Here is a 26,752-nt window from a genome sequence, read left to right as displayed (position 1 = left end):
TAAATATATGCATTACTACAACGTTAAAAATAATGGTGTTAAACAATGTATTTAATTTATTGCATGATTTTAAATGAGACCCCCCCCTAAAATGTGCAAATTCGCTTTCCAGGGGGTCTCCGGCCACTTGAAAGCAAAGCTACACATTACCTGCAAATGGCAACAAGAGTTCATTTTCTTTGTCATCTTAGTTGTCACGTAGCTAATTGTCTCTAATAGTGTTGCCTCTCAGTTTTCAAAAACAGTTTGTAAAAAACGAGCTGAATTGCATGGGATGATTGTCCTGCACATGGGCGAATATGTTGGAGGTGTTCCTGTGTTTCACTGCCACTTTACTGCCACATGATCTACACAAAGGGAAACCATCTCCAACCAAAAATACCTCTGTATTACACTTCTGACTTAACCTTATTAGAAGGTGGGTAGAGGGTCGGCTGTGTTCCTTCTTCAGCCATGCTTCTTGTCCATGCTGGTTTGTTTACATCAGAGTGAGCGTGTGTCATTTGTGCACATGCAGTGTTGTAAATCATGATTCACTGAAGGGATAAAAACTACTGTGCGATCATAGAAATCTAAACAATTTGGCTAAAAATTATCTAGAATTATGTGCTGTATTTTGAAGTGCCCACAATAATAATACTGTGCATGTTAATTACCGTGATATACTGTATTACCGAATAACGTCACATGCCTAGAGTGGCATTTATTTATTTAGCCTATAATAACAAGTCACAGTGTGCATACTGTCTGTGAATATCTGAAAATGCAATAAAAACCTATTATCAGCATAATCTGTTGCAATAATTAATAGGTGTAAACTACTCTCACATTATTTGAAAAATGACTTATCTTTGGCTTGATGCAAGTCACACAGCTGCAAGCACAAAAACAGCCCTTTCCATTCAGTATATCTGGCTTAAATCAGACAATTTCAGCAGGTTACTGGTACACTGTAGGGTTTGGGTTCCGTTCTGTGTAAATTAATTTCCATTTTGAATTAAGTGTGATCCTCCTCCTCATGTAAATTAGATTTCACAACAATCACGTGTGTAATGATTCTCAATTACCCACTTAAAAACTAATATTATTATTCATGGCCATTATTAAAGGGAATACTCATTTATGTATCCAGAAAAATAAATGTAATTATTAACTGCAGTTTTGTTACGCAGCAACATTGTGATCATCATAGACAAGAAGCAGAATATAGCAGTCTAGAGATACATGTGCCATAGTCTCAAATGACAGGGACATCAAGAAGTAAGAGTTTGAGAAGCCAGAGGAAACCAGGGACTGATGCTATAGCGAGTCAAAGCCAAGCTAGATCTGGTATTGATAGGGGTTGTAAAGACTCTGACATCCCATCCGAAAGAATGGCTCCAACAAATCTCAGGATATCTCCATTCAGATAAGTGCAATACCAGAAACAGCTATAAAATACAAAATGCTGCACTGAATCTGCAAACTCCAGACCTCTGGTAGAGGTTAAGAGACAAGGATCACTAACAAATGGGCTGAATATACTCTACACAATTGTGTATATAATCTGCATACTCTGTAACAAATATAAATCAAATATGCTTTGCCACGCCCTAGCAAACATCCAGACCATCTTAGAGACAAGGGAGTGGGCTCTTTTGACTTGGGACAATGTTGCAGCTAGTTTTGCCATGGTAAGTGCCATTCACATTTTCTTCAGTAAATTCACCTATTTAATGTATTATTACTACTGGTTTTGATCAGCTAAAATTTGTGTAATGGAGTATCTGTCTTTTACTTTTAAACAATTGCCATTTCCTAATTATATGCTAAGGGGATCTTAGATTCATGTGTGACTATTACAATACTGGCTTAAATATAAGAATTAAAATTATTACACCAGTGCTTTCTTTTCTCAATTACAACTCAAGTTCCTGTCTATAACTATTCATCTTCACCGGAGAGCTGTTCTAAAGTTCTTCTGACATTTGCTCCACAAGAAAAATCTATTCTGAAAACCGCAAATGAATTACCCACCGGAGATGATAATTAGCCAAGCAACACGCACTGCCCTGACTTATTGTCATAACCGGAGTGAAGAATAAAATACGTGCCAAGTCAATTATCTGAGTGACAGTCTTTTCACATTTTTTTCCCCCTTTCTTTTTTGGTTCAGGTGTGAAATTGTAAAATTAGAGAGGGAGTGGGAGGGGGGGGGGGCCCTCATGGCAAAAGAGCCACTGAAAATGACAAAATTTCCCAAGAATGCCCCATAATGAATTCCTCTGTTTAGGCCTTATATTGTTGTGTACAGTGTGATTTGATGTTGATTGAATTTTATGGGTAAGAAGTAATAAATTCTCAATTTGGTTATTCACATTTGTGTTAACAGAAACATTTAATTATTTGACATGGAAGGATAACACTTTTGTTTGGTTCACGAGTTCGCCTGCTCATATAATCTTTGAGAGATAAAGGGTAAATATGTGTGGCTTGCTGTCTGCAAAGCAGGGACTCAAGGAAGAGGCTCAACTTGAACTCTAAATTTACCCCACTAAGGGACTGCTTAATATATGGTATACAGTATAGGGCAGGAACTCTTAGAAGACTGAGGATGGAGATGGGGAGGTGGAGATGGAGGGATGCTGAAAAGACTGTCGTTAGAGTGAGATAAGCGGCTGCTTATATAATCTGCAGCCCGCAGGTTGATTTGCAGATTAGATGAACAAACTCCTCCCAAACTTTCGATTAAGAAATAAAGAAATAAAAAAGCCCAATAAAAGGTCCAAAATGCCCCTAAAAATCAAATAAAGGGGACAACTATTGTTTTATAAGTATAATTATATTTATATGTTTATAATATATAAATATTACATACATTTAGTACTAATAAGATTGCATTGTGACATTATTTTCAGGACATTTAAACACATTTTACACCCCAATTCTCATTACCGTAACGTACCGTTTTTTCTTTTCTTTTTTTATTTTCTGTATTACGGTAAAAAAAGATGTTGCACAATGATAATAAAATAAAATAAAATAAAAATCAGTGGAAATGAAAGGCAGTACCAAGGTAGTTCCACTATGATGCACACATACTTTACAATTACAATTTATTTTATTTTTTCCCATGTTGAGGTAATGAAAATATCTGTTTCCGCATTTTGATAATGAGAACTGAGGGTGGGGGGCTGCGTAAGTATCATGAAATTGCTCATATTGTAAAAAAATGTAAATAATAATAACAATAATGGCCCTAAAAATAATTTTTGTATTCTATATACAAAATAGAATTTCAAATTTGTTTCTTTAGATTTTTAAGTAGGTCCAGGACATTTTCTTAACAAGTTTAGTGAGTCACCCAATAATGAAAATTCTTTAGCAATATATTTTTTTTTCTTTTGCAACATATAACAGTTTTCACAATCATTGCTTGTTTATTTACACACACAAAAAAGAAAAGACAAAACAGACAGAAGAAGAGGGGGAAAAAACCCCCCAAAGAACATGATTTTCAAACTTACCACATTGTGATCATGCTAAAATAAATAGTGTTCATTGGCGCTGTCTAAAGGTGCTAGTTTTTCATGGAAAACAAGCACAAAAGGAGATGTAGGACCTTTGGTGCAGTGTAAGATTTTCTGTGAATAATGACTTATTGTAGTCTGTTTCACACACAAAGCTATCAAATGACTTCAGGAGACTTGGAATATTTCATTAGCTCTTTTTTATTTTATTTTATTTTATTTATTTATTTATTTTTTATTTCATGGCACAACAAAAATAGTATGAGTTTAGAACAACATGAGGTTGAGTAAATGACAACATTTTATTTTTGGGTGAACTGTTCCTTCAAATGCTACAAATATTCTTCACTAAACTAATGGCATCGAGATCCAAAAAATCAATCACATTATATTGGTCTTGTATTGCCTAGTATGTCTTCTTATTTTGGTTCTAGTTACTCTCTCGTAAAACTTAATTTCTCACTGATCAACTTCCGAAACAAATGTATTTGATGTTGGAGGATTCTAAGGATATCCTCACAATCTTCCAAAATCAGTTTCATTTTTTTCAGAAGTTGACCAGTGAGAAAAGCATCAGCCAAGAACTTGAATGTAAATGCAAACCAAATAATACACCCTACAACATCAAAATAACATTCAGTGACAAGGTAGCCAAAAGCTGCGACTCCATGTTTATTTAATGTTTGTTCTTTTGTTCCTCAAAAGTAACAGTTCCTCTTCTAGCAAAATGAGCCAGAGGCAAAGTAGAGTGCACCATGACAAGCCCTGTCATTGTAGAGTTTAATTGCTGCTTCTCACACTGTGCGATCTCTGAACCAGAGCTTTCAAAAGGGCACTCTATATTTAGCGCAGCAACTCGCTTTCACATACTGTTGCTTTTATTGACTTTATTGTTTTATGTGCTATGCTTAAAACTGAACCTGTCTTGCCCTCTAGCACTTCTAACAATATCCTCAAGTCACCTCTCTTAGGTTCAGCCGAGTTCAGTACCAGGAAGCCGCTCTCCTTCAGGGTCCAAAAGAAGTCAAAATTGGCTTTGGCGATTAAGTAAAATGTTGTTGACCACTTGTCTGGTAACCTTTTAGAAAAGCAACATGGTTTAAATAGCAAAGTAAAAATAAATAAATGCATGAAATACCTGGATGACCACACTATGTAGAATACTGTATACGACAGTACAATGCAATAAAAAAAATTATTTAAATAAGTATTTTTCGGAAGTTAAAACATTGTGTAAAATAATATTTCATGTCCCAGGGATTTAATTTTATTAAAATGAAAAGATAAAAGAAAAAAAAGAAAAAAAAAGAAAAAATTGTTATATGAAGGAATCTCATTAAAACTGAATTGGAAACTTTCACCAGACCTTCACCGTTTATTTTTGGTACTTTTTGAAAGCATTTCTATGTTCAGATTTGACTGTTTTAGTCTTGTCCCAGACCCAGACTTTCAATTTTGAACTATGAAAATTCATAATAAAAATACAAATAATTACATGTTTAAAACTATGGTCATCTCATCAAAGAGTGAAACATAAATAATTTAAATATGTATTTTCAAAATTGATTTGTATGAATTTTTCCTTAATATGGGGTAATTTCGCCAACTAGAAAAAAGTGGCCCCTAAGTTATTTTTTTAATTTTTAATTTTATTTTTTTATATCAAGTTAGTGGACTTGTTAACCAAGTGTCAGAAAGAAGAATCAGGGGAAATATATCTCTTTATTTGGCAAAATTTCCAATCAAGCAAACATTTTGCCAAATTATGCAAAAAAGTGTGAAAATATGATATAATTGTGTGTATTTAGAATACATAAACTGTTAGAAAATTAGCCTTAGCAACAGAAAGGAGTGAAAATTTTTACAAATACAAAATACAAAATCTGAGGTGCTGGATATCACACTGAGGTAGGGCCGGACTGAACAGGATAAAACATGTTTCATGCAGGTGAGAGGAACATATTTGAAATTTCAAAGTAGGGACATCCTGTCTAGGAAAGGTCAGGGGACAAGCAAATGCAAAAGACTTGCTTGTGTTATCCTTCTCCTTGGAAAAAGCTTATTATGACGTCTTAAAGGAATGTTCTAGTTCATTACAAGTTGAGCTCTGTTGACAGACTTTGTGACATGATGTTGATTACCAGAGACAATAATTTCAACCCTCATTTGAAAATTAAATGGAATACAAAACAGAAGTCATTCTGGCCAGCATTCTGGGAAGTGTAAAAGCAGAAATCCAAAGCTCAGTTATTTTGTGGAAGCATGTACATGAATTATTCAGTAAAAACATGACTGAGGGTCAAAATTATTTTCAGTGTTAAATCAACAGCAGGCCACAAATGCGATAACTTATATTGAACCCAGAACAATTCTTTATATATTGCTTTTTGAGTATTCCTCCTCATTAAGTATCCATCTCAAATCACAGTCAAAGCTTATGGCATACCTATTCAGTATTCATTCACATTCAGAGGATGATGATGATAGCTTTGTGCATTCAAAAGATTAACTTTCTCATAATTCTCAAAAAAAAAAAGAAAAAAAAAAAAGAGACTGAATACTGATGGTACGCCCAACTCATTTCTGCATTGGAAGCTTCAACACAATGGTGTCATATCCCACTGAGCTACCAGACCAGGAAAATAGCACACTTTATGTACCTAAAAGTGTACTGATGTCTTTTCATTTTACTATCTTTCACAAACATGCATTCAGTCACAAAACAAAGAGTTTCAAGGCAGTGTGACCTCTCATGAGTTTCCTTGCGAATCCAGAAGGCTTCCACCTGGTTTTGCTCTAATATAAAACAAGGACAATTTTATATGGAACAACCTTCTGATGTGGAAAGTTCCATCTTTAAATTCCCCACTCTGACTTATGTTTGAAATTCATTAGCCTGTATATGGAATCAAAAACCCATATACTTTGTAAATTCTAATGGGAATGTAAATTGAAAACTCAGATTTAATTTTATGACTAGTCTGCTTGTTTCCATGGGAATTACTCTGTCTCCAATACCCCTGTGCTTTTAGTTGTGAGACAAAGGGCATTCCCAATTCATCTACAAAAGGGTATTATAAAAAAGCAGTTTCACTTTGTACATTTTGACCTTAATATCCTTAATATTGTGTCCTTCCCTTTTTACCATCCACTATTTCTTAAATAAGTCAGAATATCAATGAACTAGGCTAGGCTAGGCCATAGTTTATTAAAAGGAGAGGCAGTGGTATTGGCATGCTATAAATGTTATGCCACCATGGTATTTACATGGTAAAGAATAAAAAACATAGCAATGCCAAGGTAATTTTTTGGCACTTTCAGTGCTTTTGTGAGCTGTTGGTGTTTTACCTGCAGTAAGGAGTCCTTCTCAAGCTGCACATGCAGGTGTTGCCTTCATCCAAGGGCGTAGATTTGGCATGAACATTGGGGGAGTTACAGTGTGAAGAATTTACATGTTTCCATTGATCATGGTGTAAATATTTGGGGGGGGGGGGGGTGTTGTACTTGCTTCTTTTTATTATGGGGGGGGGGAGGGCTGCCTTCATCACTGGTAAACGACAGGATGCATTTGCAGGTTCTGTTTTTAGTGAATTGTAGCTAAATATCCACTTCTTTCAGCACTCTGTTTATTAAATGTGCTTTTAAAATGTCCCCGTTACCATTTTACTGCGTGAGAAACGATTCAGCGCGTGAGTGAGCCATTCAAATGATTCATACTGAAATGCAAACCAAACCTGTCAGAGCGCGAAATTGCGGCATTTTATAATGGTGGGAATTTTGATTAATCTGTGAGTTGAGTCTTTTGGAAGAGTTCACCAAAAAGATTCATTCAGATTCTTGCAGTCACCAGTATGTGGCGACAAATGAGCGTCTTTTATTTGTTGTGAATCACTGATTCAACTGAATCGTTTAAAACACACAGTCGTTCACTAGCAAAACAATAGAAGTAAATGGGAACAGTTCATTCAGTTAAACAAACTATAAGAATTGCCTAACACAAATTTGTTCATGAATTGAAACATTAGTTATTTAGGCATCCGCTGAAGTGAAAAAGACAAATAAAATACAGGTGTGAAATAACGAACCACTACCTCCGTTTGTTGTATGTTCTTCATAGATCATGGATTGCATTGCACCGTGGATAGGCATTCTTTCAGAAACGGGCTAAACTGTCACACTGAATACGGTAAGCTAATGTATGTTTAAGTTATATATCTGTATTAATAAATAGGAGGCTATATCAATGGTGTTAGCATGCATTTCTCAATAGATTTATGGTTGAAATGGGGAACCGACTCAAAAGAATGAATCAATTGCGAATCGGCATTCTGACTCTAAATATCCGACAGAAAATGACAGCAATTGGCAGCTCACTAGGTTTTGAAAAAGAGTTATTGAGTTCAGTTTTATATCAAGATCAACAGGAGCTAATTTCATTTTTTCTCAGTCATTTGAGGGGACTCACAAACAAAAATGATGTCAATATAATTTTATTTTTGGGGTGAAACTTTAATGTATCATATCAAATATTCAAATCGTCTCTCACTCTGACCTGTTTTAAGACCTGTGAGGTCTTAGCTGATTAAGTCATATGAAAGAAGGGGGAAATGTATGGAATAATGAGATGCCCCTGGTATGGGGTCATGGAGTCACTGACTACAGCTTCATTTAAATTCTGATACAGAGACCCAATTAGTGATCTTTTCAGCCTTTTTTTTTGTCTGTAGAAAGTTTACCAAGCACAAACATATTTCCAGAAATAAAAGTAAGGAAATGTTATTTTGCTATTTAGAATTTGATTTCATATTTTTAACCACTGATATTTCAGTAGGTGGATGTCTAGGTCACTTTAAATTGGTTAATAAGTTAATGAATAATATTTAAATAAAGAATATATATATATATATATATATATATATATATATATATATATATATATATGTATTGTATTTATAAAAATCTAAAATTATAACTTATAATAAAATAAAATAATTTATTTTAATATTTTATTTTTTATTTATAAAAATAATCTCTTTTTTGCATTGTGAAATTATGTTCATGACACTAAAGCAGTTTTCTCATGAATATTAATTATTGTAATTTGTCTGGATATTGTTTTTTATTTATTTTTTTATTTTCATTAATTATTCTCATTAAATATTGTAATACAAATATTTTGTGCAATGATTTCAAATTATTTCTTTTGAATCAGCATAAAGGCAACACAACCAAAAAAAAAAAAAAAAAAATTACCAGTATATACAATTAAAAAAAGAAATTTCTTTTTTTTTTTTCTCGCATAACAGTAAAAAGGATAAGGGGGAAATGTCTGTAATTATCATGAAAATAATATTTGTAAAAAAATATTTATGGTCTTGTACAAATTGCATTTGTTTTGCTTTGCTTTTTGTTTTGTTTGTAGATTGAAATATGACCTGGACATTTTTTTTTTTTTTTCTTGTACTGGCTATCATAAACATTCAAGTGTATATGGTCTTACATCTCTTAAATACAATAAAATACATTGTAAGGCCAGCTTTCATACCAAAAATATGATCTATCCCTCAACCCAAAAAACACTCACAGAAAATAATACTTTAAGTGAAAGTAAAAAACATATCCTGTGGGAAATGTTAATGTTTTGCAGAGCTCAGATAACATTTACCAGCTGCTGGGAAGTGTTCAAAGCTTTTATTGTTCTTGCAGAAAATTAGTCATCTCAAATGTTAATGTAGGAGTATTGGGTATTGAATTTAACAATGAATGTGAGAAAAGTACTTTACCCCAAATAAATAGCATTTTAGAGACAAAGAGAATCATTGTGAAATCACATGCATGTGAACATATTATTGCTGACATTTACTTTCACATTCTACTACTGACTATTTGGCTGGCATGTTTTAAAAATATTTCAACTTTACATTAAAAGTGAGAAACAAATTTTAATTTCCATACATTCATTTTATGAATGAGGTACCTGCGTTCATGTTTTAGGCAGTCTCTATTGAAGTCATCTCACATGTTGTTTTATACTATCAAAACATATTAAAATAAGGGGTAACACATGTTTGGTTTGTTTTGTTTTTTGATAGTTTCATTTAGAACTGCCCCTTCAAACATCTTCAAACCAAAAATAATGTGCATAATTATTCCCTAAACCTCGACTGATATTTTTTTTTCTTCATACCAAATCTGACGGCATCAGCATTCTAATAAAATCTGCTTTTGATTCATTTTCAGTTATAATATAATTAATGACTAATGAATGATTGAGAAATTAAGTATGGTTGCAAAATAATTGTTCTTGATTGAATTTGTTGCAATACACTGAACCAGTAGCTGAACTGTATATTAAAATATGTATTTATGTATTTATGATTACCCTAATTACATAACTTTTTGGGATGTCAAGTTAATTAGCACTTTACGATAAGGTTCTATACCTGATCATAAATGCTGTAATATTTATTGTTCATTGTTCATGATACCTAATGCATAATGCTACTGTTAATTTATAAATATACTACTGCATCAGTTCATTTTAGTTATTTAGTCATTTTAGTACTGTTATGTTAAAAAACATGTACACACACACACACACACACACACACACAAAATAAAATAAAAATGCACAAATAAACCATAACCAAGATGAATAAATGCAGCTAAATTATTTTTCATCATTAGTTCATGTTAACTATTGTCAACTAATGATATTGCATGCAATCGTATTGTAAAAGTGTTTCCAAAGACTATATGCATGCATACATAATAACAAATAACCAATGTTTCATATAAAATGTTTATTTGCACCCCTTCATTAATTATAATATATATAATATATAAGAGCGAGTAACAAAATCCAAATATGCAATCCATTTAGTACTTTTTTCTTAAAAAAAGGGAAAACTGTAAGGCATGTCTGCTTGCGCGACATAAACGTCGCATTAAAACTTCACCTATAGTAGCTCAAAGCAGCGTGCTTCAGTAGGAACAACTTCACTTTCAAACCACAGTCTCATCAAAGGGTACAAACATGTATTTGACATGGCTTGAACTAGTTTACATGTAAACTTTTCTTTTTTTTGTCACTCATGGCAATAAACAATCTAAATGTGGAACTCAATTTCAAACTTAAGCACAAAAAAATTACAATTAATGAAAAATGTCCATTTGACAGATGGACATATCTTAGTCTTTACAACCTCCAATAAAATCGGTGATATGTTTTGAAAATATATCATCCTTGCACAAAAGGGAAAGTCATACATTCAGACCACAAATAGAAACACACCAAATATTAGGCAAAGTTTTACACAACATGCTCTTTTCAACAACACCCTATCTTCGAATTCGACAGGAGAGCACAAGAAAGGAGGGGAATGGAAAAGTAGAAAAAAAAAAAAAAAAAAAACTGTTATGCACTAACATGGCCATATATTGCGACCAGCCCTTTTGGGACCTTCAACTACTTTTGAGGGTTCTTCACTTTCGTTGTCTTCTCTCAGTAAAGCTGGCATGTCATTTGATGAGCATTCAGAAATTATCTGTTTGTAAACCTTTCCATCCATATTTCCTATGCTTTCTTTCTAACTTAGAGTCAACATGAAATTACATTCACAATCCATTGTACTGCCATTATGTGATGTATTTTCAGCTGAAACAATAAACTAGTACAAAATTTTAAACATCTTTAAAACTAGATAGTTACTTCAGAAGCAGAAGATAAGTCATTGTTCTTTTTTTCTGAGAATATATATTAAATTACAGTTTTCTTACCCCATTGCCAAATAGTTTTACTTGAAAAGCAAAATTGTATAAGATAATACATGGTTTTAGACAATACATCTTTAATTACGTTTTCTCACCAAATTTTGTTAGAAATGACCGTTGACAAAGATTACATTTAAAAAAAAAAAAAAAGTATTGTTCATTGTTAGTTCATTTTTACAAAAATGAATGAATTCAACCTTTTTGAAAAATACTTATTTTTTCCAAAATTAAGTTAGAAACAAGACTTGATTTTATTCATTAGGAATTGGATTGTGAAAAGTGGGTCGAATGTGACCTGAATGTGAGTTTGGAGCTGATTGTGGAGGACTACTTTTAATTTTGGAATAATGTGCACTGATATGAATGTATTAAGAAAGAAAATGAGAGTATATTTTGATTTCATGTTGACTTTAAGACATATTTAAAAGTACGTTCAACCTTGTCCTCTCTTGGCTCACTGAATTTTGTATTAAAAAATCTGCCCAAAGATAAGCACATCATCCTTTATATCATCCACATCTCATTTTAAAGCTGTTTATGTGTCTATAGTCTGCTTCACATCACTGATGCTTTCACTTAGAAAACAAAACATTTAGGAATTAAACGTTGCTGCACTTCAATGATGAAACGGATGTTTAAGCAAGCAGGTTTCAACGTTAAGCACACGGGCTCTGGTGAATGCATGGTGTGCTTCCATAAACAACTTGAAAAGGTTTCGTAAAACTACTGAAACATGCCACTGTTCATAATGGAAGGTCTGAGCCATTAAACCGGTAATTCCATCAGTTCACTGTACAAATTTGATCTGAAATCCACTTGATCGGGAACATTTAAAACTATAGACGCAAATGAGCCGGTACAATGACTCATTGGGTGTCATTCATTCAACACAAGCAAAACATATTTCTGTGTGCATCGTCATAAAAACATTCATGTGTATATTGTTGCGTTACCATAATTAGTATATTTGTCAAAAAAAAGAAAAAAAAAGTTCTAAACATCAACAAAACCAAAAATCTAACCAAATGTATGCTTAAAACAAGATGAAAAAAAAAAAATGTGCTAAGAAAAGTAAACTTGTAATTAAGATATTCTGAGATTTTCAGAAAACAAGTCTTAGCTTACACAATTTTGTTTCTTAAGCAATTATATATTATATTATGTATTCTGAGAAAAAAAATATTCAGAATAATTTTTGCAATGCAATTCATTGCCACAATTTTTTGTAAGAAGGTTTTTTTAAAACATGTAGTAAAAAAAATTTACATAACAAAAATATTTTTTAATGAATTAACCAAGATCAGATACATTTTTACAAAAGAATTATATGAAACTTATGTAACCAAACAATGTACACAGAAATTCTTCCTGCTTGTGTTTCATGTTCGAAGCCCATTGATCACAATATAAATCTATCATTGTTAAAGTCAACAAGAAATGTTAAAAGCCGATAGAGTGAGACACTTAAAAAGACTGCAACATAAAGAAATATAGATATAAAAATAAAGGGTTGTGAATGCATAATATGAGTAAAGACCACAAGTATGTTGTGTTGGTTTTTAACACTAAACTTGATTAAGTTGTGTTTTTGCTTTTGCACAGACAAGTGCAAGCATGTGAATTAAAACTTTTGATATTACTAACACTGAACAAGTGCCAAATTTATCTCCAAGAAAATTTGTCCCAAATCTGAACTCTATACGGGGCAGATACACTTCACAAACCTGTCATTCAAGGGAATTGTTTCATTCTTTAGGAAAATAACAAAAAAACAAAAAAACAAACAAATAAAAAAAGTTATTTTCCTCAATGTTTTTGAAGAATTTAAAACTGATCAGGTGCAATTTCAAAAGCTATTACATGTGAAACTAATATATAAATTGCAAATGAAAAGAAAATATATGTAGAAAATAAATTAATGCTTGCAATGAAAAGGACAAAAACACCATTCTCTGCAAGAGCTATTTTGTTAGATATAAGCGGTTTTGAATAAAAGTTGCTAACTGGTAAAGCCAAAATATATAATTCTATTAGAAATATAAATAAATTTTCTGTCTCTGTAAGAAAACATTTTATAATTTAAACCTTTATATATTAAGATAAGGATCATTTAATTTGAATTAAGCAGAAGCAACAGTCAGGGAATTTCTTTCAGACTAGCTTAATTTTCACCTATAACTCTCAGTCTTATAAAACAACCTCAAATCAGTTTTGCAATACCAAAAAAACAAAACAAAAAAAAAAAAATCTCTTGTTTGACAAACAAAATTAAAATAAAAAAAAGATTGAACTAAACAGTTAAAAACATTTACTCATGACCTTCTCATGTATTCTCACAGTGGTACATAAACAAGTTTGATTTGTATTACAAAAAAAAAAAAAAAAAAAAATGATATATATATTTTTTTCATCTTATAATGTCCATTTTTATTTTTTTTTATCATACAAGGAATTTGGGAGGGGTGAAACGTAATAAAAAAAAAAAAAAAAGAAAAAGAAAAAAAAAAGCACATTTTGTTTCTCACTTTATGCAGTATAAAAGAAAAACAAAATATATTTTCATATTCCCATTCTTTTCCGGAACGATCATGTTGAAAGTAGTCCCATTCGCACGGCAACCACCTTCTATCCTAAAAGTTTGTTTTTCTATTAAAGGTGAAGTGTGTAATTTCTGCGCCACTTCCTTTTGAAACTGCAAAAATAGTGACTGTTTTCAAACACGCTTCCTGAACACTCCTCTCATTTACTATTGGTGGGCCAAACAGATTGTCCTACCCCAAACTCACGCCATTGATTGAGCCAATATTGCCGTGTCGGGCAGGTCGTTATGTTCAAACAAACAGAGCAATATTTTAATAGCGCCATAGTGTTTACACTTTGTGCGGAAATTAACCTACAAATGGCTTACTTATAGTTGCCATATATCAAACTAGGATATGATAAGAATTATAACATCGTAAAAATTACACACTTCAACTTTAACGACATTTGAAATGAGAGCAGTTGATCAAAAGAGAAGCTACTCTGTGATTGCACCAAGCATTTTTTGGAACAGGATGCAAAAGTTTGCGCTAACTTGTTTATCAAACTCTCTCTCATTTTCGCTCCTTACATCTAACAAGCTAGCTTGTTCTCCATTTTTTTTTTCAAGGGCATTTTCTCTTTTTTGAAAAACGTCCAGCACTGTGAACGATGCTGCATCTGTCTTAAATGTCCGTGTGGCTGTTTGCCTGCCATTATCTCCAATGCATCAACAGCGATGTGAGTGTGATTACAGCAAATAATAACTGCAAAGAAGGTTTTTGCTGACGGGCTGAGTCTGCTGCTGGTTGTGGGTCACTTATGTCCGCTTCCACCATCGGAGGTTCTGTGTGCACCACTTCCGGTTCTGTCATAAAACCACTTCCACTGCCCGAACCGCTCTCCTCATCACCTGACGTACAGAAACATTCAGTGAGGAGAAATTTACAAAAATAACGTGGAAATGATCTAAACTGAAACTAGAATTGTTACTTCAGTTGAACAATGCAGATTCACTGAATGATAAAAAATGTGATGGATATGATGACAGCAATGTTCACTAAATACATTTATTACTGATCAAAATTATTTCCGCAAGAGAAACAGTCCATCGGCCTAACTGCAGGCTCTTTATACTGACAAGTGACATAGCAAAGTAGAAAATCTACTAAATAATTTAGAATGAAGTCACAGCCACAGATGTGAAATGGCAAAATATGACAAGTTGCCTCTTACAAAATGTATGACTTTTACACCTATTGAGAAAAAAATAAAACTAACCAACAAATTATGTTATAATGATTTTTCCTACTGTAAGTCTAACCCCCTAACCTAAACCTAACCATGATTTTTAAGTAAGGAATAATTGACGACGGACCATTGAATTATTGAAAAATAATGCACACCCGAGGTGGTAATACATGGTTACATCTCAGGTGTGCATTATTTTTCAATAATTCAACGGGCCAGAGTCAATTATTCCACTTATACCACAGTTAGCACACCTTAGACATCATTCAGGATTTTCTCCCCTTTTCTCCCCTATTTGGCATGCCCAATTCCCAATGTGCTCTAAGTCCTCACGGTGACATGGCGACTCGCCTCAATCCAGGTGGTGGAGGACGAATCTCAGTTGCATCCGCGTCTGAGACAGTCAATCTACGCATCTTATCACGTGGCTTGTTGAGCGCATTAACGCGGACACCTAGCGCATGTGGAGGCTCACGCTATTCTCCGCGGCTTCCTGCACAACTCACCACGTGCCCCACCGAGAGCGAGAACCACATTATAGCGACCATGAGAAGGTTAACCCAACGTGACTACTCACCCTACCAACCAGGCCAATTGGTTGCTTAGGAAGCCTGACTGGAGTCACTCAGCATGCCCTGGATTCGAACTTGTGACTCCAGGTGTGGTAGTCAGCGTCATTACTTGCTGAGCTACCCAAGCCCCCCCCCAAATGTTGTATTCTTAAAAATGTCTGTTTGTCCAAGAATCCTCTTACAGCAATGCAGGTCTTTGGCATTTAGAAGCTGCTAGTTAAGGACCTGTGAGGAGTCTGTTTCTCAAACTAGAGACTGTTATTTCTTGTCTTCTTGTTGTGCATCTGGCTGTCCACTTCCCTCTCTATCCTGGTTAGAGATTCTTTTTTCAAAAAAGTAATGCATGGAATAGCCTTCATCCCTCTAAAACAATAGACCTAGATAGGAGAAAATAGAATTTCAGGAGAAATGTGTTTCTTTTTGCATATTTTTAAAACCAGAATTTGACTTGCAAATGTAAAGCAACTTGTAAGAACTCAATACCTCAGCAAATGGGGAAAAAAACCCACTGTATTGTGATTTCCGCATGGTGGCGCAACCATTTTCAATTGTTTTAATAAGAAGAACATTTTCTTGAGTCCCAAATTAGCACTTTGGAATGCTTTTGTAAGGAATGGGTGTATATGCCATCACAGGTAAAGAAAAAATGGAAACTGTAATAATAATTTGCAATTAATGATTTTGGCAGTATTTTTGATCAATTTAATGCATCCTTGGATAAAGGAAGCATCAATTTCTTTCAAGAACAAAAATGTCTTTGTGTTCTAAAAATGGAAGCGTATATACTATATATAATATAATTTTCATAAAGTAACTCGTAACATATTTACTTTAGTTTTTTGCAAACTACTTATTTACTCTTACTTGAGTCATAATATTTCTCAGTACTTCGACTTGTACTCAAGTGAATTGTTTCTTGAGAAGCAGTACTTTTACTTAAGTAAAAGAAAATCTGTACTCTTTCCCCACTGTGTGAGAGGAACTACTTTCTTCCACAACGGATTCAGCATCTTGCATCATACAGTCCGAGCCTTCATTGCTAGTTCGAAAATATCACTTTAGAACTAGCAATGGAGGATAGCGAGGCTTGCGCTGCTTCACTGGAACACTTACTGGAGTAATAAAGTAGTGAGTTTGTGTGTGAGTTTGTTTTTGAGGAATAAAAAGAGAGAAACTCAGAAACTGAGAAAGATCGCTTCTGGGATTACCTTTTTTGTTGCAGCTCTCATCAGAAGTAACATTGCTTCAAAATAGCCAAGATGTATGTTTAAGCGCACTTCTCAGCAGCAAGGAGTGTCTCCATATTTCCATTGTAAACCTTAACAACTGTTCCCTATCTGTCACTCACTCGACGTTGTGTCGATGTAGTGACACTAGGGGTCACTCTTGGGAGCCCCAAACACCTCTGATCTTTGAAAAAAGGCCAATGGGAATTGGCGAGTGGAATTTGCATGCCACTCCCCCGGACATACGAGTATAAAAGGAGCTGGTATGCAACCACTCATTCAGATTTTCTCTTCAGAGCCAAGCGGTTCTATTCATTGAGCTGAATTCTCCGTGATTTTCATTCACCTCCTCTGCTGGATTCTTACGGTGCATTTCACCGGTGCAGTGCAGAGAACACCCCTGGGCGCTTCGGCAGAAACAAACAAACAACAAAAAGAGTATATTCTAAAAGAGTATATTTTCTTCACTAAAACATCGGAACACACGGAATATCTTTTTAAAGATGCCTTTCCATTTGTGTGTTATTCCTGGTTGCGGACGTTATCTCTCGGCCTCTGACGGCCATGATCGTGGTCTTACGTGCACGGCTTGCCTTCGTAAGAAAGCAAGCCACCCCAGTGGCTCCCCGCCTCAGTCCTTCTACCTACGGGTATGAGGCCATGGCAGTTAGCACTGGGGGCAATTTGGGGACCTCAATGGGAGCGCCTCCGCCGGGTATTCCCCCACAGACCTCCCATTCCTCAGCATGCTCGCTTGCCCCGGTCGGGCTCTTGGATGAGACCGCCGGCTCATCTCAGGGCAAGTTCAACCTCTTATTCTGGGCCCGGGAAGACGATGAGCTCTTGAATGCAGCATCGGAGAGCGGGCTCTTTCAGTCCGACGTGGAGTCTTCAGCTGGGCTTCCTCACTCGGGTACGGTCGCCCAATCGCAGGTTGACGCAGAGCTGGCCGACATGCTTGCCCGGGCAGCCACGAGCATTGGGTTAGAGTGGAACCCTCCACTCTCCCCTGAACCCTCGCGGCTTGATGATTGGTTCCTCAGCTCAGAGCGCTGATCACGGCCGCGCCCGACCCCGGTTCCTTTCTTCCTGGAGGTGCATGAAGTGCTGACAAGATCGTGGAGAGCACCTTTCATGACCCAATCCCAGTCTCTCAGCTCCCCCGCCTCACTACCCTTGATGGTGGGGCGGCCAGGGGCTATTCGGGGATCCCCCAGGTGGATAAGGTGCTCGCGGTGCACTTGTGCTCGCAGAGCTCCACCACCTGGCGCAGATGCCCGAAGCTCCCGTCCAGGGCCTGTAGGTTCACGTCGTCTCTGACGGCTAAGGCCTACGGCATCGCTGGACAAGCTGCCTCTGCCCTGCATGCCATGGCTCTTCTGCAAGTACACCAAGCCAAGGCACTGAAAGAACTGCACGAGGGTTGTTCTGACCCAGGATTGATGCAGGAACTGCGCTCGGTGACCGACCTTGCCCTCCAAGCGACAAATTTCATGGCGTGGTCTCTCGGGCGGGCGATGTCCACCCTGGTTGTCCAGGAACACCACCTCTGGCTCAACCTGGTCGAGATGAGAGAGGCTGACAAGGCACGGTTCCTTGACGCCCCCATCTCCCGGGTTGGCCTGTTCGGCGACACCGTCGAGGACTTTGCCCAGCAGTTCTCAGTGGTGAAGCAGCAGACGGAGGCCATTCAACATATCCTGCCCCGGCATGGCTCAAGACCCCGCACTCCATCTGCTCATCACCAAGGGTGTCCTCCTGCAGCAACAGAACCAGCTCCACCGCAGCCCGCCCCCACAGCCCGGCCCCAGCGTGGAGCCCACCACAGGAAGCAGATGCCACCAGTCTCATGGCCGGCCGCCAAGAACCCGAGAAAGGCTTTGAAGTGCCCCTGAGACGGGCGACCCAGGGACAAGGAAATCCGCTGCTCTGAAGCTGGTGAACAGACCACTCCATCCCCCTGGTGGAGGGCCGGGAGGAGAATCTTTTGTTTCATTTTCATTTAATTTCACCACATGTCCAAGAGGCTGCGGTACCCAAAAGTTCAACAAAGGAGCGGTTTTCTTGTTCCCTGGGTCACATATCCAGTGCGCACGGCCATCATCATGACCACCATCCACAATTCCATTTCGGCAGGTTTGGCGCTCCAGCGGCAGCCCCCCTGCCCCTGCGTGCCCAGCTGTGGCACAAGCATGCCTACACCGGGATGGTTCCGACGGACTGCGGGGACGATATAATTCCCCCCCCCTCCCCAACCGATCCTATGGTGGGTATCAGGAGCCAGGTAAGTGCTTCTATGTCCCTCAACTCTGCATGGCCACGGGGCTCAAGCCCCCTCGACGTGGCGCCTCAGGCTCCGCCCCGCCGCGAGGCCCCACCCGTCGGTACGTCCGACAAGATTGTCCCCTTGGTCCCCCTCACCCGGAGCTTGGACGCATGGCTCACGCTTTCCGATGGCGTCGCGATGGCTGATCCAGACCGTCCGACTCGGCTATGCGATTCAGTTTGCTAGGCGTGCGCCCAGGTTCAGCGGCGTCTGCTTCACCTCAGTGAAGGGCGAGAACGCTGCTACCTTGCATGTGGAAATCGCTACCCTTCTACGGAATGGTGCGATAGAGCCTGTCCCTCTAGCCGAGATGAAGATGGGGTTTTACAGCCCCTAATTCATCATACCGAACTCTAATCGCGTGATTTTTCATAGTTCATCGCAATTAATTGCAGATTTTAAAAGTTTTTAAATTTGACTCTGTATAGTTCCTTCTTAGAAAAGAAAACAATATGTCACAATAAAGTTTTGTTAACATTTTCCAAACAACGTATTACACATAAAGACAGAAATGCACTAAAATAGCATGAATTCAAGTAACATTAAACGTTTTCCGAAGTCTAAGTGTGAGGTTGACTATTGAAAAAAAAAAAAAAAAAAAAGGTTAAGTATTCATTGCAACAGACATTAAAGGAATGTTCTGGGTTCAATACAAGTTAAGCTCAACTGACATCATTTGTGGCCAGGGTTGGGAGGGTTACATTTAAAATGTAATCTGTTGCAAATAATGATTACTAAGTCAAACTTATAATCAGTAACTTAATCCAGTTACCTCGATAATAAAATAATGTAATAATATTATGTAATTAGTTACTTTTTGAGTAATTAACTAATTGTCTCAAGATCGCATATGTGAATAAAGTCAAGAGAAAAGCAATATGTTCTCGAAGACTTTTAATCATGCCTTCTGAATGCAAACAAACCATGTCTGAGTGATGTAGCTATTACTATTATATATAAGAAAAAAAAAAATTCCTTATTAGGAAAACAGAATATGTTAAAATGTAGAACAACTCAGCATTTTTAACCAAATCAGGTAAGTAAGGTCAATCTGTTACAGAAAATTGTTTATTTTCTCATCAAGCAAATACAGTTAGAACAGATGCACTGAATTATATCTTGGTTAACGTTAAACAAAATCTGACAGGATATACTTCAGATTTAAAAAAACCTACCAATTTAAATTCTGCCATGCATTGCATTTAGCATGTAGAATAATTTGCACTGACCAGTCATTAACTTTCAACTGCAATAGGTACATCACAGGCTTCATCATCTTCATCATCATTATTATTATTATTAATGCAGTGCCCCTAGTGTCTGTCCTCTGCTTGCTCATGATCCACAGTCAAACATCACCAGCTAACGTTTATGGGTGATTCTATGTAGTGCCCGACCAATATATCGGTCGGCCGATATTATCGGCCAATATTAGCCATTCACTGATATATTGGTATAGGCCTATATGTTTACCGATATGCGCAGATATGAAAACATTTTTTCAGAACATATAACGCAGAAAACAATGCTTTAGAATTGGTGTCATAACGTAGTTTGTCCAGCAGAGCGCACTCCGACTCCACTGTGTACAGAGCTGACTCTGAACTGACGGTGGTTCTACAGAGAGGGCGGAGTTAAGCGGTGCCGAGTTAGTTTGTCAGTGCTGTCAGTAATGTAGCAGATTGAAAGGTAAGCAGAGCATATTTTTGCAGCTCAGAAGACAATGGTGTGGTGTCTTTTAAGTGTTGATTTCATGCTACGTTGTTATCTAGTTGGGGAGACGCAATGCTGGAAAGTAAATAAACAACGTCCGTCCGTCTTTTAATCCCCGTGACAACGAGCTCATAGCTAACTAGCTAACCACGTAGCTACTTTCATAGCTTGTCAGCTGAGTGGAAGCTAAGGAGTAAACATGTATTCAACAAACTGTTTTGTTCAGGATTCACAGTTTGGTATCCCATTCAACCGAACAATTCCAGTTGTTTCATTTATAAAATGTAATATTTAAAAGTCTGGTTTTCAACCGTTGAAAGTTTCCCCTGAACTTGTATAGCAGAATACGGTGTAACACCGCTGCTGTATTAATATAGTAAGTATTTAACTAATACTAAACAGTACTGATGTTTATTTAGCTATTTATTTTATTTGAATTTATTATTTATTTTAATGATCAGCATTGGACTGATACTAAACATACAGTACTGACTTTTATTTATTCTTTATTTAAATGGTCAGCATTTGACTTATACTAAACAGTACTGATATTTATTAAGCTATTTATTGTATTTTTATTTATTCTTTATTTTCTCAGTGTTCATTTCTAGAATTTGTTGACAATGTATAATAATAATGTCAAATATTCTTTGATAAAAATATTTAAGAAAACAGCCTTCTGAGTACCTTTGCATAGTCATATTGGTGTAAAATTGGTGCACAATCCACATAGAAAAGGTCTGTTTTCATTCCAGCTCAAAAATGAACTATATGTCGGCCACCATATCGGTAAACGGTGAATTTTCCCCCTCTAAAATTGGTATCGGTCTCAAAAATCCCATATCGGTTGGGCTCTAATTCTATGTTTATGTTTAAGGAGAATTTTAATGGCAAAAAAATTATAATAATAAAATAAATAAATAATAAAGTCTTGTTTTAAAGAATAGATCGAAATAGATTTAAACATTTTTAGTGTCTTGATTTACTTATTCCTACTTTCTATTAGTTTTTAAATGTTACATTTGCCAGTATTTCTCCCTCACCCATACTTTTGAACTGTTCTTAACAATACATTTATAAGTATCAAAATCAGATAAATCATCCATTGAACTTTTCCCCTAAGAACTTAATAACATTTTCAATTAATCTGGTATTCATGTGTACAATGTGGATTTTTTTAACAAAGAAAAACAAAAGAAAAAGAAATGCTGTCCCAATTACTGTTGTCATTACAACATAAACACATTTCAAAGAACAGTTCTAGAGTTTCAACTGATGTTAAGATGGAAATGAGAAGTCACAAAATTTAGACAGTAGGAGTCACGTGTACAGGAATACTGGCCGTTCGACAGGGGAGTGGTCATTTCTCCACTTCTATTCCTGCTCCTGTGAAAACGATCGACAGACGCTCAAGTGCAAAAATTAGGGAACATTTATGACTAATTTTAGCTATCCTAGCAAATGTGATTTTCGTGTGAGTCTTACCTTTAAATGTTTATTTAAATTATATGTCGGGTCCTTGGAAAATCACTGCATCTTCACAAAGGAAGGTAGCCTCTAAATTGCACTGAACTGTAATATTGTTTCCCTTTTCTCCATTGAAGAGACAAGAATGTCAGAATTTCTACAAAAAATAATCATATTTCTCCAGTGGCCATTGCGATGAAACAACCCTTAATGGTTTGATCTTGTTTGCCTCGAGAGCACAGTGTTGATTGTGAGGCAGATGTTATTTGTGCATGCAACAGTAAGTGGCACCAGATTCATGTTAGTCACGAGAGAACAAGAAGAGATCTTGAGCGCACATCTGATCATATCTGTATTCTGTACTAAAGAGTCCCATTTTTTACCAAATGTAACTGTAATCTGAATATGTTGGCTTTTTATGTAACTGTAACAGATTAAAGTTACACATTCTTTGTATCCTGATTACGTAACACCATTACAAGTATTCCGTTACTCTCCAAGCTTGTTTGTGTTATAATGTTGATTTCAACAAAAATTCGACTCATCCCTCCTTTTCTTTAAAAAAAAGCAAATAAATCGAGGTTACCACCCCAGGTGGACACATCGCAAACGATTTGCCCTGTTCCAACCCAGCGTTATTATAGTTTTGGATTTTTTAATTATTTTTTTATTTCTATTTTATATTCAATTTTTCATTTCAATTTAGTTTAGTTCTCGCTAGTTTTCACACTTTGTCTGTTAGTTTGCTTTTTCTCAGTGTTCTCTAGTTTCAATGTAGTTAGTTTTTATTTTAGTTTAGTTTTAGTTTACTGTTTTATTTAAAACTTCTAATGACATTACATTTCTCAATACAGTCTTGTGTTACCTCGATCTTGTGGCATTTTCAAGTTTAATTAAGGTAGATTGTAAATGTTTCAAATTTTATAAAATAGGATGAAGAAGTGAGTGGAACTGGGACAGTTGAGCTTGACCCCTATTCTATCCATGTGTATTTCCTTAAATGGTTAGAAATCTTTTGTAAATAAACAATTAACTTTTTCTGGGGCTTTAAATTGACGATCTTAGATCAGGATGTGTGGCAGAGCACATTTCACGACCACCGTTGGGAAAAGCAATGGTAAAGAAATTTGAGGTAAATATTTTAAGGTAATAAAATAGTAACAGAGTTAATGTTTATTAATGTTACATATGATGGCTTGTGATGTGAAAGTGTATAAGAAAGTGTCAAAAATAATTCAAAATAATTTGAAGATTTATTCTATACAATAGTTTTTTCTACTGTCACACTTTACCAACACTGCCTGAAAAAAAATCTGGGATTTGGTCAAAAGAGGGTCTCCAAAGGTCCTTCTTTCCAGTCTTGAGTATTTCTTCATTTTTGCTTTTTACTAAGGTATGAGACATCCTAAGCGTTCTATAAAAGTATAATGTCAGGTTATGTGGCATTTGAATCATAATTAAAAGTAAAGTAAGATTTCCAAAAGTGTCCCACTTTCATATATTCACCCTACTATGTATCAAAAACTAAAACTGATTCAAGATATTTTTTTCGTTTATTTTAGTTAGTTTTAGAGTTATGAAAAAAATGATTTTAGTGTAGTTTCAGTTTTTTTCCCAATCATTTCAGTTTTTATTTTTATTTCCGTTAACAAAAATGTTTTCATTTAGATTTCAGTTTCGGTATTGTTAACAATAATAACGATGTTAATCGTGATTAATAAAAATTTGCATTAAACTTTTTTAATTGATTGCATGCGTTAATTTCGACAGCTCTAATATATTGTAATTTGTATACATTTATTGTTTTATATATAACAATAAATGTATACAAATTACAATGTTTTTAGGAGATTTATAAAAAAAAAAAAAATAATGTTTTTTTAGGAGATTTTTTTTTTTTTTTTTTTTTTCTGTCATTATACAGAAATGTTTTGTGAAGGTGACTTACTTGAGTCTTGGAAGTAGACATCTTTGCCGTTGTACGCGTTTCGTAACTTGTTGGTCATCACTCGCAGTGTCATGATCTGTTGTCTTATAAAAGTATCTGGTCTTGTGATGTCCACTTCTACTTCCGGGTTATTCAGTTGGTTTGTTAGGCCATCTTTAACAACTTCTGGGAAATATCTGAAAATTAACGAACAAACAGTTGAAGTGGTTTTTTTTTTTTTTAATATTTTTTTTTTTTTATATTTCATGAAAAATTAGTTTCCACAGTTGGGGTTATACCCACACATGAATCATTCACTTTTAGTTATGTATCAGATAGATACATTTGATATAATCTATATTTAATTAAGGGTCTTTTTAAGTGAAGTCATGGGATAAACAAACACAAGTGCATTTATTTACAAATTTAACAAAGATTATAATTCAGAACTGTAAACACATGTCTGCTTTATGTGTCTTTTAAATGTGTAAATGATTTATGCTGTTTACTCGGGACAAACTGGGTTCCCTTTACTCTGTTAATATAAATATATAAAAATAAAACCAGACAAGCCTATAAAAAATAAAAGACATTTCACAGAGCATCCAAAAATGTCTTCCTTACATATCCCCATTCAGTACTTTTTCATGATCCCATAATTTTCACCTTAAATATTGGATAGAATATTTAAAATAAAATATTTTAAGTATTTTTATTTTATTTTACAGTTTAAAAGGAACCGCATAATAGCAGTCTTAAAGGTTAACTGTTGGTGTAAAATTAGCAGATGATCACATGAAAGGAATAGTTCACCCAAAAATGAAAATTTGCTGATGATTTACTCACCCTCAGGCCATCCAAGATGTATCTGAGTTTCTTTCTTCATCAAAACAGAATTTAAGACTTTTAGGATTTCATTACAGGCTGCCTCCTCTAAACAATGCAAGTGAATGTACTCCATTTTTTGACAGTCCAAAATGCATATTTAGGGTGCATCAAAATAATCCACACGACTCCAGTTGACAAATAAAGTCCATCTGAATGCAAACAATTGATTATTTTGAGAAACAAAACAATACTTATATACTTTTTAACTACAAATGTTCACTTCCGTACATCTCTGTGACGTGCGCTTATGAGAGGGATGACGTAAGCTCGTTGGTAAGGTCACGCGTCACGTGGAGGAGGAGTCAGGAAGAGCGTCATTGTCATCCTAAAAATCTTAAATTCTGTTTTGATGAAGAAAGAAACTCAGATAAACCTTGGATGGCCTGAGGGTGAGTAAATTATCAGCAAATTTTCATTTTTGGGTGAACTGTTCCTTGAACGAGCCTATTATCTCAGCACCTTGCACATTTACATTAACATGCCCTACAGCACAACACTGTGTGCAGGATGTATTTACAGTGTTCAATTGCAGTATGTTAGGCTCTTGTGTGACAAAGTTGACAAATGTTGAAGCACACAGCAATATTGAGAGGTTGCACTTTGTAATTTCACTTATAGCGTGAAAATCATCTTGCTGATCAGGGTGCAAACTATTGCAAGTACAATCATTGCTTGCAAATATTCATAATGTGGTCAGTGGGAGATTTTCAAATTGTAATCTTTAATTTCTGAAATTATAAAATGTAAAGTATCACTAAAACATTTTCACACCTTTAATATATAGTACCTTTTCATCTTTTAAACTAATATACATTTTATTTGTCTACCAACATTTACATCACAGGAAATTTATTTTTGTCATTTCTTTATTCTTTTCTAAATGTCATGAATATTTCCACCACAGTGTCATTTCCAGCACATCTCAAAGTCTTTATTATGTTTAATAGAATTCTTTGGAAATTACGCCACAATTGTGGAACATTCATATATATTTAAATTGATAGAAATAATTTTCACACAATAAGTATTCCAATGGTTTATGTTTATTTCCATCTTTGTTTAGTTTATCATATCAGTTTTAAACATGTAATAATTTGTGTTTTTAAAATGGATATTCATAGTTAAATGTTAACATTAAGGCTAAAACAGTACAATCAATACACAAAAGAAGACCTGGTAAAAGTTTCCAAGTCAGTTTTAATTTGTTTAAATGTTTATTTATACATAAATAAAATGAAAAAAAAAAAAATAAAAATAAAAAAAAAAAAAATGGAAAATGTGCACATGGAGGTGGACATTCTAATTCTAGAGATAATTTTATTAAACAAAATTTTGGGTACGAGTGTATGTTAAGTTATGAATATTTTTGGTAAGTGTTCCCCGAAAAGGAAGGCTGTAAATTGTAAATGCTTGTACCTGCTAAAACTTGAAATTTCCAACTTTAAGGAGTACAGTAGCATATAAATGGCCAAAAAGTGAAAAGACATGAACTAAAAATCTTAAAGGTGCACTCAGTTTTTGTTTTCCTCATTAAAAAAATAAATAAAAAAGTTTTACTCCAGAAAAAATAACAGCAATTT

General features: G+C 35.2%; 1 protein-coding gene across 1 annotated transcript in view; it reads right to left on the bottom strand.

Annotated features, from left to right (window-relative positions):
- Positions 1–14,491: 14,491 nt before the first annotated feature.
- LOC127444927 (glypican-6-like) overlaps positions 14,492–26,752 on the bottom strand; it is a 397,241-nt gene continuing 384,980 nt past the window's right edge. The window contains exons 8-9 of the mRNA XM_051704591.1: positions 24,306–24,481; positions 14,492–14,715 (exon numbers count right to left, since the gene is read on the bottom strand). Of these exons, the coding sequence (XP_051560551.1) occupies positions 14,519–14,715; positions 24,306–24,481 (373 nt within the window). The 3' untranslated portion in view covers positions 14,492–14,518. The remainder of the gene's footprint in view (positions 14,716–24,305; positions 24,482–26,752) is intronic.

The sequence above is a fragment of the Myxocyprinus asiaticus genome, chromosome 8 (assembly GCF_019703515.2).
Source record: "Myxocyprinus asiaticus isolate MX2 ecotype Aquarium Trade chromosome 8, UBuf_Myxa_2, whole genome shotgun sequence".
Classification (NCBI taxonomy): Eukaryota; Metazoa; Chordata; class Actinopteri; order Cypriniformes; family Catostomidae; genus Myxocyprinus; species Myxocyprinus asiaticus.
This window is presented reverse-complemented; position numbering and strand designations above follow the sequence as displayed.